This window comes from Mytilus edulis, chromosome 12 (assembly GCF_963676685.1).
Source record: "Mytilus edulis chromosome 12, xbMytEdul2.2, whole genome shotgun sequence".
Classification (NCBI taxonomy): Eukaryota; Metazoa; Mollusca; class Bivalvia; order Mytilida; family Mytilidae; genus Mytilus; species Mytilus edulis.
Genome location: NC_092355.1, coordinates 5,293,837 through 5,309,029, shown reverse-complemented (window position 1 = coordinate 5,309,029; position 15,193 = coordinate 5,293,837). Strand labels below are relative to the sequence as shown.

Sequence of the window (15,193 nt, the reverse complement as noted above, 5' to 3'; positions counted from 1 at the left end):
AAAAAAAACAATTCTTTGCCTTTGGAAGTCGTTTTAGTCTAGCACAAGATAAATGTTGCCACTCATATATTTTTATATAAATAAATCTGAAGACAAAAATAATAAGAGAAACACAAACTTCTAATGTGTATTGGGTTGAGCAAGATTGGATAATAAGGAACAGCATCTGTGCAACTTACATGATATTTTTTAAATGAGAAAATACATTAATAAATACAATTACATTTCTCTATGTTTTAGTCTTTTTTCAACTTTTAATTCTCAAATATAATTCTAAAAATCAAGGACTATTTCCTTTCCTTTCTTATCCTGAAAAAAAAATGTGTCAGATGAAATTTTATTTTTTACGGTTTATGTTCAAAAGACCAAGCCAGATAATCGCTTGATTATAATTGTATTACTCAAGTCTTTTCATGGTACTGAAAGACCATTCTGCCATTGCATCGGCAACACAATCACAATACTGGTTTCGTAAATAAAAAGAGTATACTAGTTTAAATGTAGTATATCTACAAAGTGACTATTATCATATTTGCATTTTACTTTTTAATTTATCTTATTACTTCACTTCTATTCTTAGTAGATTCACCATTTTTTTTTATTTTTGTCAAGTTTTCGATGTGTACACAACATTTTTATTTTTATTTTTAGATATTAAAGAAGTTTAAGTGTTTAAATGAGCAACAGTAACAAAAGTTTTTAAATAGAAAATTTTGATATTTAAATATTGTTCTTAAATATTAATTCCAGTGAGATATAATTTAAGCAGAGCCGGCTAAATAGCAAATTTGCTATTTTGCCGGTGCCGGTCAAATAGCCACTGCCAAATTATTATAATAACTTCCTACGTATACTGATTTTATGAGTGCCCCGTGTGTAAGGGTTAGGGTGCAAATAAGGGTGCAAATTGGAATTACGCTATAGAAGCGAAGCTCCTGCTAGAGGAGGAAGATAAAGACTAGGTAACAGGTAACAGGTAAAAATATAATTTCTGGGAATGGAAGAACAATAGAAAAGTAAATTTGATTATTCCCGCCAAATTTTTATTGGAAAGGGGAGGTAATTTTATAAAGTGAAAGTTGACATCCGATCATGTGCTTTTGTATTGTAGATTATGATAACAAACAGTTGTTGGAATCGTCAACCTGGAAGTCCACGTGAAAAGTCAGAAACAACATAAAACATGGTAGTCATTTCATAAAAGGTAAAAGCTCGAGGATAAAAGACTCTGCAACAGTGTAAAATAGCTCCTACAAACATTTTGATAGCCGGATTTTGATTGTAGATCTACTTTCATTTCTGTTTTTAAATATTTTTATCACGTTCTTTTATATGGGAAATTTCTGTTATCTTGAACTTTCGTGATTTAATACTAACTATAGAAAGTCCCTGGGGAAATTAACAACAACTTGAAATGAAATAATTATTGTTTCTACCGAGATAAATCATTAAATTGTGTTTATGAACAGGGATGGAAATTGTAGCTATATAGCTGTATAGTATAGTATGAGGTAGCTGCGGAACCGTAGCTCTTAAGTCCTTATGCTACTTTTTGACTATTTGCGGACCATAGATGGTCCGCAAATAGTAAAAAAATAGCATAAGGACCTAAGAGCTACGGTTCCGCAGCTAAGTATGAGGATACTTTGAACTGCCTTTATGTTATTGCCCAATATACTTATACCACTTAACAGACATTTAAACATTTTAAGCAATTTTTATCTCACCTAAGTCCTTATTTATAATACTTGAAATATAATTGAGAATATTCAAATGGGAAATGTGTCAAAGAGACAACAGTCAACAATTATTACAACCTGTATCTGTATCTGTATGTTACATAGTGCAAGATCTATTTGCAGATATATGTGCACTGTAAGGAGAGCGGGTTGGTTAGTCTAACTGTTGAAGGGCAGCTGTGAAACCCTCAACTGTCTTTTGACATGCAATTTCCTCGTCCAGATGGTTCCACTCCACTATCTATACTATTAAACAAGAGGACCTCATTTTGTGTGTCACTTCTCTTCCTCCTACAAGAAATCAATCATCATGCCTCTGTGTCCTCTAGGCAGTGGCCGATCCAGGGGGGGGGGGGGGGTTCCGGGGGTTGGAACCCCCCTTTTTTTTGGCCGATCAATGCATTTGAATTGGGACATGTAGTTGGAACCCCCCCCCCCCCCCCCCCTTTGTCCTGGGTTGGGAACCCCCCCTTTTTAAAATGGCTAGATCTGCGCCTGCTAGGTACCATACATGGTCGCATGTGTCATCCATTCTCATGACTATTCAGTTTAAGTTATTTTTGGGGAAAAACGAAAATAATGGCGTCTGTCATCAATCCGACTTTTAAGTCAGACATGACTTCCGTTTTTGACATTGAGAATAAATTGTATGATAGATAAAAAAAAAAATAAGCCAATCAGGGCGTTGTCCATATCGTGGTTTTTAGATCGTAAGAACCACTACTATTATACCTCGGTTTAAACCTACACATAATTTTCATAAGTACTCGAACGGGGACAGAACAATTATTTTTGCATTTATCTGCATGTATACTATCATTGATATACTACTTTAATGTATAGATTACAAACGAAAGTGAACCAACGCCTGGTGAGTCTGTAGTACGGTAGAGTCCTTAAAGTGGATACATTTAATAGAGTAGAGACTCTCTTTATAATATAGCAGTGATCGCCATGGAGAAGAAACTGATAATTATTATATATTAAATACATGTTAATATTTATAATAAATATAGATACGTATGTTCATAGTATACAGAAACGCGAAAATAATGGAATATAACAGAATATAACAGAAAACAAAATAATAACGGACTTTGAAAAAAAAGGGAGAGGGCTTAAACATATTGTCCTGTCTCGATGTAATGTCCTATATGACTTTTGATATCATTACAAAACTTCATTCTAAATAATTAACATACTTCCAACCAAGTGTAGAATGCCAGGCGATTTCGCTTTTAAGTCAAACAGGACCGGTTTCAAACTTGCACATAAATTTCATAAGAGCACTCGGGGGACAGGACAATAATTATCGCGTTGATAGAGACTCTCTGTGTAATATAGCAGTGCTCGCCTAGGAGAAGAAACTTGAATTTGATAGTTAATAGCAAAAACACTTTATTCATAGTATATGTGTGTTCATAGTATACAATTACGCGAAAATAAGGGAATTTAACAGAAAAAATAATAACGGACTTTGGAAGCAAGGGAGAGAGAGGGCTTCAACTGTTTCCAATTTAGTACCTATGAATTTTGATACCTTTTTTTTCATATTTTTATGAAATTCTCCAGACAGGAAATCTTTTACACAAATTCTCCCTACAACAGTTTACATACCTTTAACCAAGCTCTAAATGCCTGCGATTTCGTGGGTGTGTTCTAGTTGTTTTTGAAAAAAAGTGTTCTTTCGAATGTCTGTTTTGCAGTCTATCAATTTGTACGATCTACTATTTCTGGTTTCTTGTCTTTCTACAATGATTATGTAATGAAAGTCACTAAAGTTTTTTGCCTTGACTTGGCGTTTGTTCTGATCTTTTGCAGGTACATGTAATTACAAATGTAGTTGGGTCAATAGCCGGCACCAATCCCTCAACCACTGTAGTCAGCCTCTGATGTTTCCCTCGTACTTGGAGAGGTGGTAGTTTCAGCTTAGAAAGCACATTGTGACACACCCGGTGTTTCTGGATTTATAATCGTGCAAGATGAAATGTGCTCCTCTTTTCTGTGTGCTTTCTATTTTTTTCTATTTCCCTGATGGTGAACGGGTCCCAGACAATGCCAGATGGCAGCACCGTATTCTAGTACAGATCTTACCATGGCTAAGTAGGCAAGTGTAAGTTTCTTCTCAGGAACCCTAGTGTGCAACTTGCCTTGCTTGTTGTTTTCCCTATGTGGCTGGTCCATTTTAGGTCATCAGATAAGATTAAGACCCATGTAAGGATTTGCTTGTGCCTGTTTAAGTATGTAGTTGTCTAGTTGGTAGAAGTGTGTTGATTTTTGTTTGAAGCTCATTACATTTTTTTGCTTTAAATCTCATTCCCCAATTAAGTGCCCATACTTCCATAGCTTTTAGATCTTCTTGGAATGTTTGATGGTCTTTTGTGTTGTTAATCTCTCGATAAAGTAGGCAGTTGTCTGCAAATAAACGAACTTGAGAGATTTTACGCTTTCGGGGAGAGTGCCTGTGTCAATTGATTTTTGAAAGATCTCCGCCGATACATGTACTAGGTGCGAGTTCTTCTGCACATGTTTTAAGGACAGTGTTTGGTATTCCGTCTGGTCCCACTGCTTTGGATGGATTTACATTTTTCAATAAGTTGTATACGACATCTGATGATATGCCCAATTTTGAATTCATGTAAGGAAAAGGTGTTGTTAAGTTAAAAAACCCACCAAAAAACAGAAAGAAAACAGTCCAAGGCACCACATTGGACCTTCAACAAAGCAAGAAAATCCCTTAAGTGCAGGCTTCAGGTATGCATGAATACTCAGTTCTGACTATATATGTACTTTATATTACATTATCATGATCATGATGATAATCAGTTGATTAAAAAGAAGCAATGTTGTGTATTTTTTTTTTATTTTATTTATTTCAATTATTTTGACCTTGGTTAATATTGTTGCACTTGTTGACCTGTATTTACATGTCTTCAGTAGCAGATCAAGAATTTTTCTTAAAAAAGAGGGGGGACAACTGACTCACCTAAAAAGGGGGATCCAGTCATGATTCAGTGATTACCTATATTTACTTATTTTTCCCACAAAAAGGGGGAGGGGGAGGACACCCCTGGCAGGCACACCCCCTTGGTCAGTCTATGCTCTTTAAATTTTAATAATGTCAATGGCTTGCATTTTTGTTTCATTGACAAATATACTCCCACATCTTTAAAATATTATCAGCTGGATTACATGTCATAAATTTCTTAATGAGATAAGATAAAAATGTATTTTAAGGTATAAGTAACTAGTAAATAAAACACTGTAACAGTATACAACATGTAAAAGTATTTATTTAGATCCTAGAGTTTCTTCCTTAATGCATACAATTAATAATCTGATAATAAACAAAAAAACAAACAAAAAAGATTTGTATAACACACACACAAGGTAGACTTATGTAAGGAAAAGGCGTTTAGTTAATAACTCTGGACAAATGTGGATTATTAACTTTTATTACTGTACAGAAATTAAGACGTTTTAGTAAGTTATAAATGATCTCGCATTCAAGTTTATATATTAATATGCATTTCTTAAGCATGTTTAGAAGAAGAATATGTACATAAAAGAAAGAAGAACTATTAATAGATATCTCAATCTAGGATTAATTGAAAAAGATATTTGAATTTACTAATCATTCTTAAATAATATATTTGTGAAATTAAAAAAGTTTACTCTGACACATTCTGATTGACTTTAATAGTCTCCTTTGTTTGTATTCATGGTTAACATCACTTCACAGTTAAGGGATTCTTCATGTAAAGAGATTATTTAAAAAAAAATATTCCATAAATCAAAGGAGTAGGTCCGGTAAGACCCCATTTTGGCCCCAAAATATAACAGTTTTACAAAATTGTTAAAGTGTAAACTTTTAGTTATTTATTGGACAGTTGAATGCTTCTGCCACATAACTATGGGCTGTTTTTGACTATACAATGCACATATATCGGGTTGTAGCGCCATTAAGTCATGCTAAATTACTAAATCTTCAAAATTCCAGCATTTTTGTTAAATTTTAGACGGTTTCCGTGTAAAACGAAAGTGGACGCATTCGTGTTCATCCTTAATATTGAAATGTAAGTTGTATTTTATGATAATACATAACATATATAAAGGTTGTGGATGAACACGGATGCGGCCACTTTCATTTTTGACAAAAGACATCTGTAAAGTGACATTTTTCAGCATATTTGGTAGATTTTTTCATATTTGAGCTGGAATCGGATCGTTTTTAATGACTAAATCAGTTAAAATCTTTCACATAAACTAATTGAATCAAGTGAAATAGACACTTAAGTGTTTAAAAAGTGGTCAAAATCTTTCGTCAGATGAAACTGAAATTTGAGGCCAAAATGAGTCCTTACCGGACCTTCTCCTTTGTTGGCTAACATTACCATGAATCCATAACTGACATGCATTGGGCCACCATTTTGTATTGCTGCATTGGGCCACCATTTTGTATTGCTTATATATATGAGGCTCTAAATCATTTATCAAGTAGTGAATTGATTTAGTAGAAACAATAACATAATTCTCCCAATAACATTTTTGATGATTTTTCATTGCAAATTAATGTTGATTTATTTCAGAAAGCAGTTATGTCTGGAAGAAAATTAGTGGAAGACGACGATGGCATACACTTTTTGAACAGTTTTGTTGACCTGCTGTTGGTTATTGGTCTTGATGACAATTCTGGTCTTATCCCATATGACGGGAAGGTAACTTATTCATGTTATTATTGTTTCATCTAACAAGGGGAAGAATTCAAAGATATTCTGTAATATTGAAAATATAAAATCCTCCTGAGTTCCTTAGCTTAAATCTGTCACATTTATCTTTTCTGTTTTGAAATTATGACTAAGTTTGCAAGTTTGTCATGTTTGCTAATGTTTATAATTTTTCAATATATTTTTAAACCAATATGAAGAAGAAAAAAGACAACATTTGCAATTGGAAGTTAATATAGTTTATGGATTGAAATCTTTGATTTTTTATTAGTTTTTATGTACATGTACCGGTATATGGAAAAAAAAGAGATTTAGGATAATTGTTGACATTATAGCAACTCAACAACACTAAAAATGCATAAATGAATGAGTCAATATCTATAAATAGTGTTGTAAAAGACTATGAAAATGACATGTGCACAGTCATGACATTGTATAATATTATGTTTGTGCTTTAGGAAGAAGAAAGTATTACATTGGAAGATTTATTTTTCATACAATATGAACCACAAGTTCTATCCGCAGCTTCGTCAAAAGTTATGATGCATTTCTTCCCTCATGCACGACAAGATTTAGACTATCCAAGAATAAGACGGCAGCCAAAAGATGACTACATCTATAAACGCACTGCATTGAGGAGCATAGATAATTTAACACAATCTAGATTTCATAAGACGGTGAATGTGTCAAGACACACTGCTCCAGTTAGTGTAAGTCGTCACATGTCTATCAGAGGCACGACTATAAAGAAAAACAAGATGACCACTTCTGTCCCAGAATTCCCTGTTTCAGAGGAAGTCATTAAAAGTATAACAACATTTTGTTATCCAGGTAATTTTTTACCCTTAAGATATTACAATTTTATTTAGTTAGTTTACTGTTACTATCATGACTATGGTTATAAGTGTTTAATACTGAATTCTACAAAATTTTGTTCTTTTCACATATGCACATTGGAGGAACGATTAATTGACCTGTATATAACACGCAATAGGAATACTATAAGCAAAACTTATTTTTAGTAAAAGTCAAAATTTTGATGGAGTACTTAGGTTTGGCTACAATTAAAAGTTGTATGTTTGACAAGCTCAAATTCACTCAAATGTCTCACTCATGATCACCCTCATCAAGGTATCAAAATATTAAACAATTTTCATCTTTTGATCAGCAATAGCCAACAAAAAACATGCTCCCATTGCTGAATAAACAGTAATTTTTATTTGTATTGTAGATGGTATGAAGGTGTTTCCAGAGAAACGAGAGAATTTTGTCCATTTCCTTGTTTTGACAGATATAATGGGGAATAAGACCTATGCCACATGTTTGACTTTTAACAGAAGATTTATCATAGAAAAGGTTGGTAAAGTCAGACTTAGGTCCATATAACTAACATTTGTCTAAGCAGTTCTAAATACAAATGTTGGGATAAAAGAAAGCCATGTTTAAACCTGCCACATTTTTGCGCCTGTCCCAAGTCAGGAGCCTCTGGTCTTTGTTAGTCTTGTATTATTTTAATTTTAGTTTCTTGTGTACAATTTGGAAATTAGTATGGCGTTCATTATCACTGAACTAGTATATATTTGTTTAGTGGCCAGTTGAAGGACGCCTCCGGATGCGGGAATTTCTCGTTACATTGAAGACCTGTTGGTGACCTTCTGCTGTTGATTTTTCTATGGTCGGGTTGTTGTCTCTTTGATACATTCCCCATTTCCATTCTCAATTTTATTTATTTATTTCTGTTTGATGCTAGCTGTGGCAATTTAGAAATTTTCAGTTAAATACAAAAAAATATATATCTGGCAGGGAACAAGCCTTGGAAAAGATGAGTTCAAATTTGGGCAGTGAGTCACTTACCATCCTTGAGTTATGCCCATATTTAACTTGGAAAATTGCAAAGCTTGAGCAGGGGCATTTGTGTCCTAGCATAAATTCTTCTTTTATTGTACATGTTTTTCATGATTTAATTATCAAAACTGTTGTTTAAAAAAAAGGTTTTTGTTTAAGATCTATACAAAAGTTACAAACTAAAATTTAATGTATGGCAGAACAAAAATGTCTTTCTATGTCTTGGGTTTCCACCTCAAGAAAAAAAATGTAGGTCAGTAGCTAAGGTTTCATGATTTCGCTGGTGATTTTTTGTTTAAAAAGATGAGTGTAAGGAGAGACTATCTATCTTATTGTGGTGCACTTTATCTACCAGAATGCAAGTTATTCTAGCCAGAACTTTATCAAGTATAGAATAAACCTTGAAGAATGTAATTATGCAAGAAAATGGTGTAATGACTTTGTCTTGCCATGACAGAGTCAAATAGCCAGACTTATGTATGTGGTGCAGCCAGTGTTAGCAGCGTATTTAAGTTTGTGATAAGAACAGTTTAAGGGGAATCACCAGTGGTAGGGCAATGATGTATGGTATGCAGTTTTATTAGCATTGGCACATCTCATTTTGTCTGGAGGTTATTTGGCACTCCCCTCAGTCATGGTCTATCGGCTTTAAAACTTTTGCTTACTGTACATGCTGTACATGTATTAGTTTTTGATTTGTTTAGTTTATGGGGAATCACTAGTGGTAGCTATAGCGATATATATATTTCTCTAATTCTATGGAAATTTATCCCTTCCCAAAACCATAGTATAAAAAAATTTAATCAACGTGTGATTGTAGGTGATCTCAAAATATCATTGGATAATTTTAAGTGTCAAAACCTTTTTAGCTAACTGAATGAATCAAAATATGCTAGCAGGGTTGAGTTCAATATCTTAGCAGCTACCTAGCCACTACATAGCTGCTATCAATATTTATGTAGCAACTAGTTTATAGCTACACGTTCAATAGTCAAAATCTACGTAGCACTACGTAGCTCCTAACATATTGAACTCAACACATGTGTTAATGCAAATTGACAGCTTCGTTGAATGTGAAAGGCACGTACTCAAGGGGATTTTCGTTTAAAATTTTTTTTTTAATCATTAGAGAAACAGATTCTTACATAGTTACTCATGGATTATCGAATTTATTCAATCGGGATAGTTAAATATGAATTTTAAAGTCCTTGCCAAGGCTCGGACTTTAAAATTGATAATTTAACTATCTCGATTGGATAAGTCTGATAATCCACTAGCATCAACATAAGAATCTATATATATTTAAAGGTCAATTATATTTGATATGTAGTTGTATTAACATTGGCACATCTTATTTTCATGGAAATTGTTTGGCCCATGTACCTTAATTCATGGTTTGACTTTGAATGTTTCGCATAACTTACATAAATTACTGTAAATTCAGAAATTATTGCATGCATCAATTATTGCGAATTTTGTAGAATAGATTATTTAATGCGATTTCAAGAAAATTTGCAGTTAAATGCAGCAGGTATAACATTCATTCACATTATTCATATTAAAAAAAAACTGGCAATAATTTCTGTCTTTGCCATGATGTTGTCAGTTTATTTTCAACTTATGTTATGAGTTTGAATATTACTTTGTTATATTATGCTGCTTGTAAACTTTGATCAACTGATAGAACTATTTCTTGGATTTACAATTTTGTAGGGAGAAAAGTCCAAGATATGGATGAACCTTGACACCAGTTCAGATGACCTTGAGAAACAACAAGTTCGATGTTATATACCACACTGCTGTGTACTCATATCAAAGTTTCCATATTTTACTGTAATGAAAGATGCATTATCATAGTGAGTATATATGAATTAGAATATGTGGTATGAATGCCAATAAGACAACTCTCTATCCAAATCATATTTTTTTAGAAATAAACCGTTATTGGTCAAAGTACAGCCTTCAGCACAGAGTCCTTGGCTCATACTAAACAGCAAGCTATATAGGGCTCCAAAATGACTAATGCCTAACAAAACAAACAGTATACATTTACAGTTTACATGTTGAAAGGTGATTAGGTACTCATTACAGCCTTCTCATTTAACAGTTTTTGTAATACAAAGGCAGGAGGTTTGAATAAACTTCAAAGAGGTACAGTCGAACTAATAGAGATAGATAGAAAATAAACTGACAATGCCATGGCTAAACAAGAAAAAGACAAACAGACAAATATTGATACAAAAGACACAACATAGAAAACTAAAGACTAAGCAACACGACCCCAATCAAAAACTGGGTGTGATCTCAGGTGCTCAGGAAGGGTAAGCAGATCCTGCTCCACATTAAACTTACTCATAACATTTTTCTCAGAACCTACTGAATGACTTCAAATTTAGTTAGCAGTTTGAAATGAAGAGAGTATTAGTTAAGGAACAAAATAAGCTAAAAATATTGATAGGTTATCATGGTTATAGAGCTTCTTTCCAAGATATTTGAGTTTTAAAAGATGGCGGTAAAAGGCTGACTCTGACTTTTGACCTTATATTTGCATTGGTATTGCTTGGGTCTCAAATTGAAAATATAGAAGTCTAGAATTTGTTTAATTTTGGTAAATGAAATTTTATGAGCTATTAAAGTGACTTCCATATTGAACCAGCAATTTAAAGTCTATCTCATAACAAACCATGACTCTTTTCTCTTGATTGTAGCATGGTATCTCGCATGGAGGCTGATCCAGAAGAAATGTACAGCCATATAAAAGATATAACCCATACACTGACCATGACTCCTATTCCACTGGCTGGCAGATTGGCACTGGTATTGTTTTAGTTACTGTAAATTCAGAAATTATTGCGATGTTTTTATTATTTGGAAAAATGCAACATGGTTAAAATTGCAATAATTGATACTCACATTTGGATTTTTTTTTGTATATGAATTAAACTGGACTTTTTTTTAATATCCCAAAATTTTAAAATCGCATTTTAGTTCAAAATGACAAAATCGCTATAATAAAGGCATACAAGAATTGTATTTGCATGGACATTTTTCAATGTTTTTTTCCTGAATAAGTCTATTATTAGTTGATACAGTCGTTCATGAATTTACAAATCTTTTTCGCTTCTGAATTTGAATACTTTTTTGTAGGAAGTTGAGATTGAAGGAGAATCTTTATTTTTGTACCCACCAGAAAAACCCGATAAACCTGTGATAGATATACCTCTTCATCTAGTCTTCCTGTGTTTCAATAGCAACGAAATTTTGAAAATTCTTTCTGCCATTTTATTGGAGGAGAGGATAGTGTTCATTTCATCAAGTTATGCTCTGCTCACTACCATCATGCAGGTAAATATTTTAAAAAACAATTGTCTTAGTTTTAACGTAGACTTTATATGTCAGATTTAAGGCCTTTTTCACAGTACACACTTAACTTGAATTTATTTTAAAGCACAATTTAAAAGAGAGCTTCCTTTAAATTATGAATTTTAATTTATTTGTCATTCCAGATAGAGTTATGGGACTTTTATATTCCAGACAGGGGTGTGGAAATAATTGTTGTGAGTACTTGTCCCTGGGCAAGTAAAACTTTAAATTTTACTTGTCCGGAAAAAAAGTTACTTGCCCTGATGGTTCCAATAAATATTGTAGTACTTTATTGTTAGCTAATATATGATTCTTAGCACTGTTTTGCATCCCTAACAAATCAGTGAAATCAATTGGTTTATATGTGTAAATATTTAGGAATGTTGGAAATGGGTTTATAACATGGTCATCAATGGGACAGAAACTCTAAAGCAAACCAACTAAATGAAATGACATTTAAAGGACAAGTTTGCAGCATTGTTTTTCCATAAAAATTGTAGCCATTAGGTACACTACAAATACCTGTATGACTTTATTTCAATAGTTTATTTTACAATGTTATGTAAAATACTGTATGTTGTATCAATTATATATGTTATGTGTATATGCCCCCCTGGGGACCTAATTTGGAAAATAAAATCTTATTTTATACTAAATTTAGAGGACAGTGAGTTAAGAAATGGAAACTAAATAATAGATTAACTAATTATTTCTATCAACTGACAGACTTGGTTTTTTCTTGATAGTTGAACACTTCTATTTACCACTTAGACAACAAATAAGGTTGCCTTTGATCTATGAATATTAAGGAAGCTAGCTGGCTTGTCATGTTTTAGATTTTTTGTCAGATTTTTCGGAATCCTCTGGTTTTATCCATTTGAATGCCTTGAAAAAATTTGCCCGGTGACCCCCCATTTTTCTTTTTGGAAATCTTTTACATGTATAATAATAAGCCAAGTCTTTTAAAATTTTAATTACTTTTAACAGTTTTTGAGACCTTCAACTTGTCAATGATAAAGCTATTAAAGTCAAGAGAGAATATTTTCCTGACAAAATTCGAATGGCTAATATCTCGAAAACAAGCACGGTGACCCAGGGATCTCCATGGATGAAAACTGAACGATGGAGGAACTTTCACCATCATAAACCGTATCTACGCCAAACAGTGTTAAGCGCGATCGAAAGTATTTCATCCCTCCACATAAGGACATAGGTGAACATGCTATTATTCATTACTTATTTAAATTATATTTATTTGAATTTTCATTATAAATACTATATAGAAGTGTATATATTTTCAATAATTGCAGTTTGTAACCCTTCAAAGGCCAAGCCCTCATGCCCCTCCATTTCCCTTAGTCGAGAATGACCAATAGCTATCACGAAGGTCCCCATGTAGTTTTCTTGTTATTTTTGGTAATTGTTATGGGGGTTAAAAATCATGTGGAGCTTATTTTTCACGGACACTGTCAAATTCAGAAGTCATGAACCCATTACGGGTATGGCTGGTTTGCAGCAAGGACAAAACGAGTCGTACGGGTTATGTAAAAGGTTAAAAAGATTTGTAAAGCAAACGTTGTCAAACGAAAAGTTTTTAATGTCTTTATCTAGCAAATCGATGCTATGCAACATGCATCTTTCAAGTCTGAATAGAAACTGGAAACGCGGATGTATCAATTTGATTGTAATCTACGAAATGAATTCGGAATCATGATACGATATTTCTTTACAGGAAATATTAAAAGTTTCTACTTTTTAACTTTTAAAGTAATTCTATATTATCGTTACAATACAGCAGTACTCGAGTTATTTGTGATGAAATAATAATTACTGTTTTATTTCTTATTTCATACTTCTTAAAAAGGGGGATGCTGATTGCGTAAGTCAAAATAAAAGCATGTGTTTGACTTGTTAAACTTTGTTACTGGATTATTTATTCATTTATCTAATCTGAATTATCATAAGCATTTGCAGAAACTTAGTTAAATAATTCGACAAATAAATCTTCAGATAATATTCTCCTGTCTGGTTTGTTGATCTACCTGTACAAGCTCAGGTACAAGTGATTAGCAGTTTCAATCCGGATATCCCTCAGACGTTAGAACTGTATTGGATTATACTAAAGCCTGAGGGTTATGCAATTACATGCATTTGATTATAATTGCTAAAAAAATGGCGTCAGGCTATAAAAACGATTACAGTTTTGAATGATGGCGGAAGACAGTTGAACGATGGCGCGGGTCATTTAACGATGGCGCAAGACATTTGAATGATGGCGGGCGCCATCATTAAACAGGCCATGGAGATCCCTGGTGACTTATATATTTTTTTTTGCTCTTTGGATTCCTTTATTAATCCCCTATCTATATAAACTAGTATTTTGAAAAGTTAATTACTTTGAACTGAGAAGCGAACTCAAGATAAAAGCAAAACTAATTATGTGAATTTCTTTTCCAAGGGGTAATCTGATATCCACGATGTCTGATATTTTCGCTTCCGTATATTTTTTATATACATCTTGACCTTCTCCGTTTGCGTTTCATGCTTTGGACTTGACTCGTCATTCTTTTTGTTATAAGTTATCTTGTGTGGTCAGAATGCTGTCTTATAAATTTCTTATTAATTAATAAAATACTTACAATATGAATTGCATTTTCAGAGTTTTCTATACTTTATTTTACCCTTTGAATGGAGATATTCCTTTGTCCCCATTCTGACAATAGAAGCATTGGAATTGTTAGAAGCACCAGGAACATTTATGATGGGATGCCATAAAATACACAGAAAAGAAGTGGAACAGGTTTGATCAGTATAAATATTTAAAAATGGTCATTTTTTTTTAGGCAAATGATTTTCTACAAAAACAGGTTGAAAATTCTTCTCTTTTCTAGAGTTTGACATTTGATATATCTCAATGTTATATATAATTTTTTATTTTGAAAAGTAGATAAGACTCACACTTAATAAAGAATAAGGAGATAACTGTATTGTATTTTAAGCTCCAACGGCATCAATTGGGGATTTGATGGTCGCAAATTTAGTTTACTGGCGACGCGTTAGCGGAGACAGTAAACGGGTGTTTGCGACCATCAAATCCCCAATTGATGCCGTCGGAGCTTAAAATACGATATTGTTATCTCCATTCTAATGAAACTGACAGAAAACAACGTTAAAACATGTAATTAAAATCTGCCATATGCTGTCTGCGCTTGCGCGTACGTCCCATAGCATCAATTATCAATTAATGCCATGTAAAAAAGTGACGTTATCCAATCAAAATGAACGTTACAACGTTGTTGCATTAGAATGGTCAGTCCAATGATTAGAAAACACTTTACTTTGGAATATCTATAAACATGCTAGTTTCCCAAATCCACAAAAATAAATGAACACACAGTTTGCAAATTTTCTGAAAAAAAAAGTATTTTAGTTGCAGAGACCTTTTGGAAGTTAAAATTTCTATACTTTAGAAATGCCATGTCCGTTATAACGTAATAACCCTCAGGTAAACTTTTGTAT

At 33.0% G+C, this 15,193-nt stretch overlaps 1 protein-coding gene across 2 annotated transcripts in view; it reads left to right on the top strand.

Moving 5' to 3' along the window:
- The first annotated feature begins 1,067 nt into the window (after window positions 1-1,067).
- LOC139499552 (DENN domain-containing protein 3-like) overlaps window positions 1,068-15,193 on the top strand; it is a 95,419-nt gene continuing 81,293 nt past the window's right edge. For both annotated transcript variants that reach the window (XM_071288277.1, XM_071288276.1), the window contains exons 1-8: window positions 1,068-1,204; window positions 6,329-6,457; window positions 6,925-7,297; window positions 7,698-7,822; window positions 10,025-10,167; window positions 11,020-11,128; window positions 11,459-11,656; window positions 14,334-14,474. In XM_071288277.1, the coding sequence (XP_071144378.1) occupies window positions 6,338-6,457; window positions 6,925-7,297; window positions 7,698-7,822; window positions 10,025-10,167; window positions 11,020-11,128; window positions 11,459-11,656; window positions 14,334-14,474 (1,209 nt within the window). In that variant the 5' untranslated portion in view covers window positions 1,068-1,204; window positions 6,329-6,337. The remainder of the gene's footprint in view (window positions 1,205-6,328; window positions 6,458-6,924; window positions 7,298-7,697; window positions 7,823-10,024; window positions 10,168-11,019; window positions 11,129-11,458; window positions 11,657-14,333; window positions 14,475-15,193) is intronic.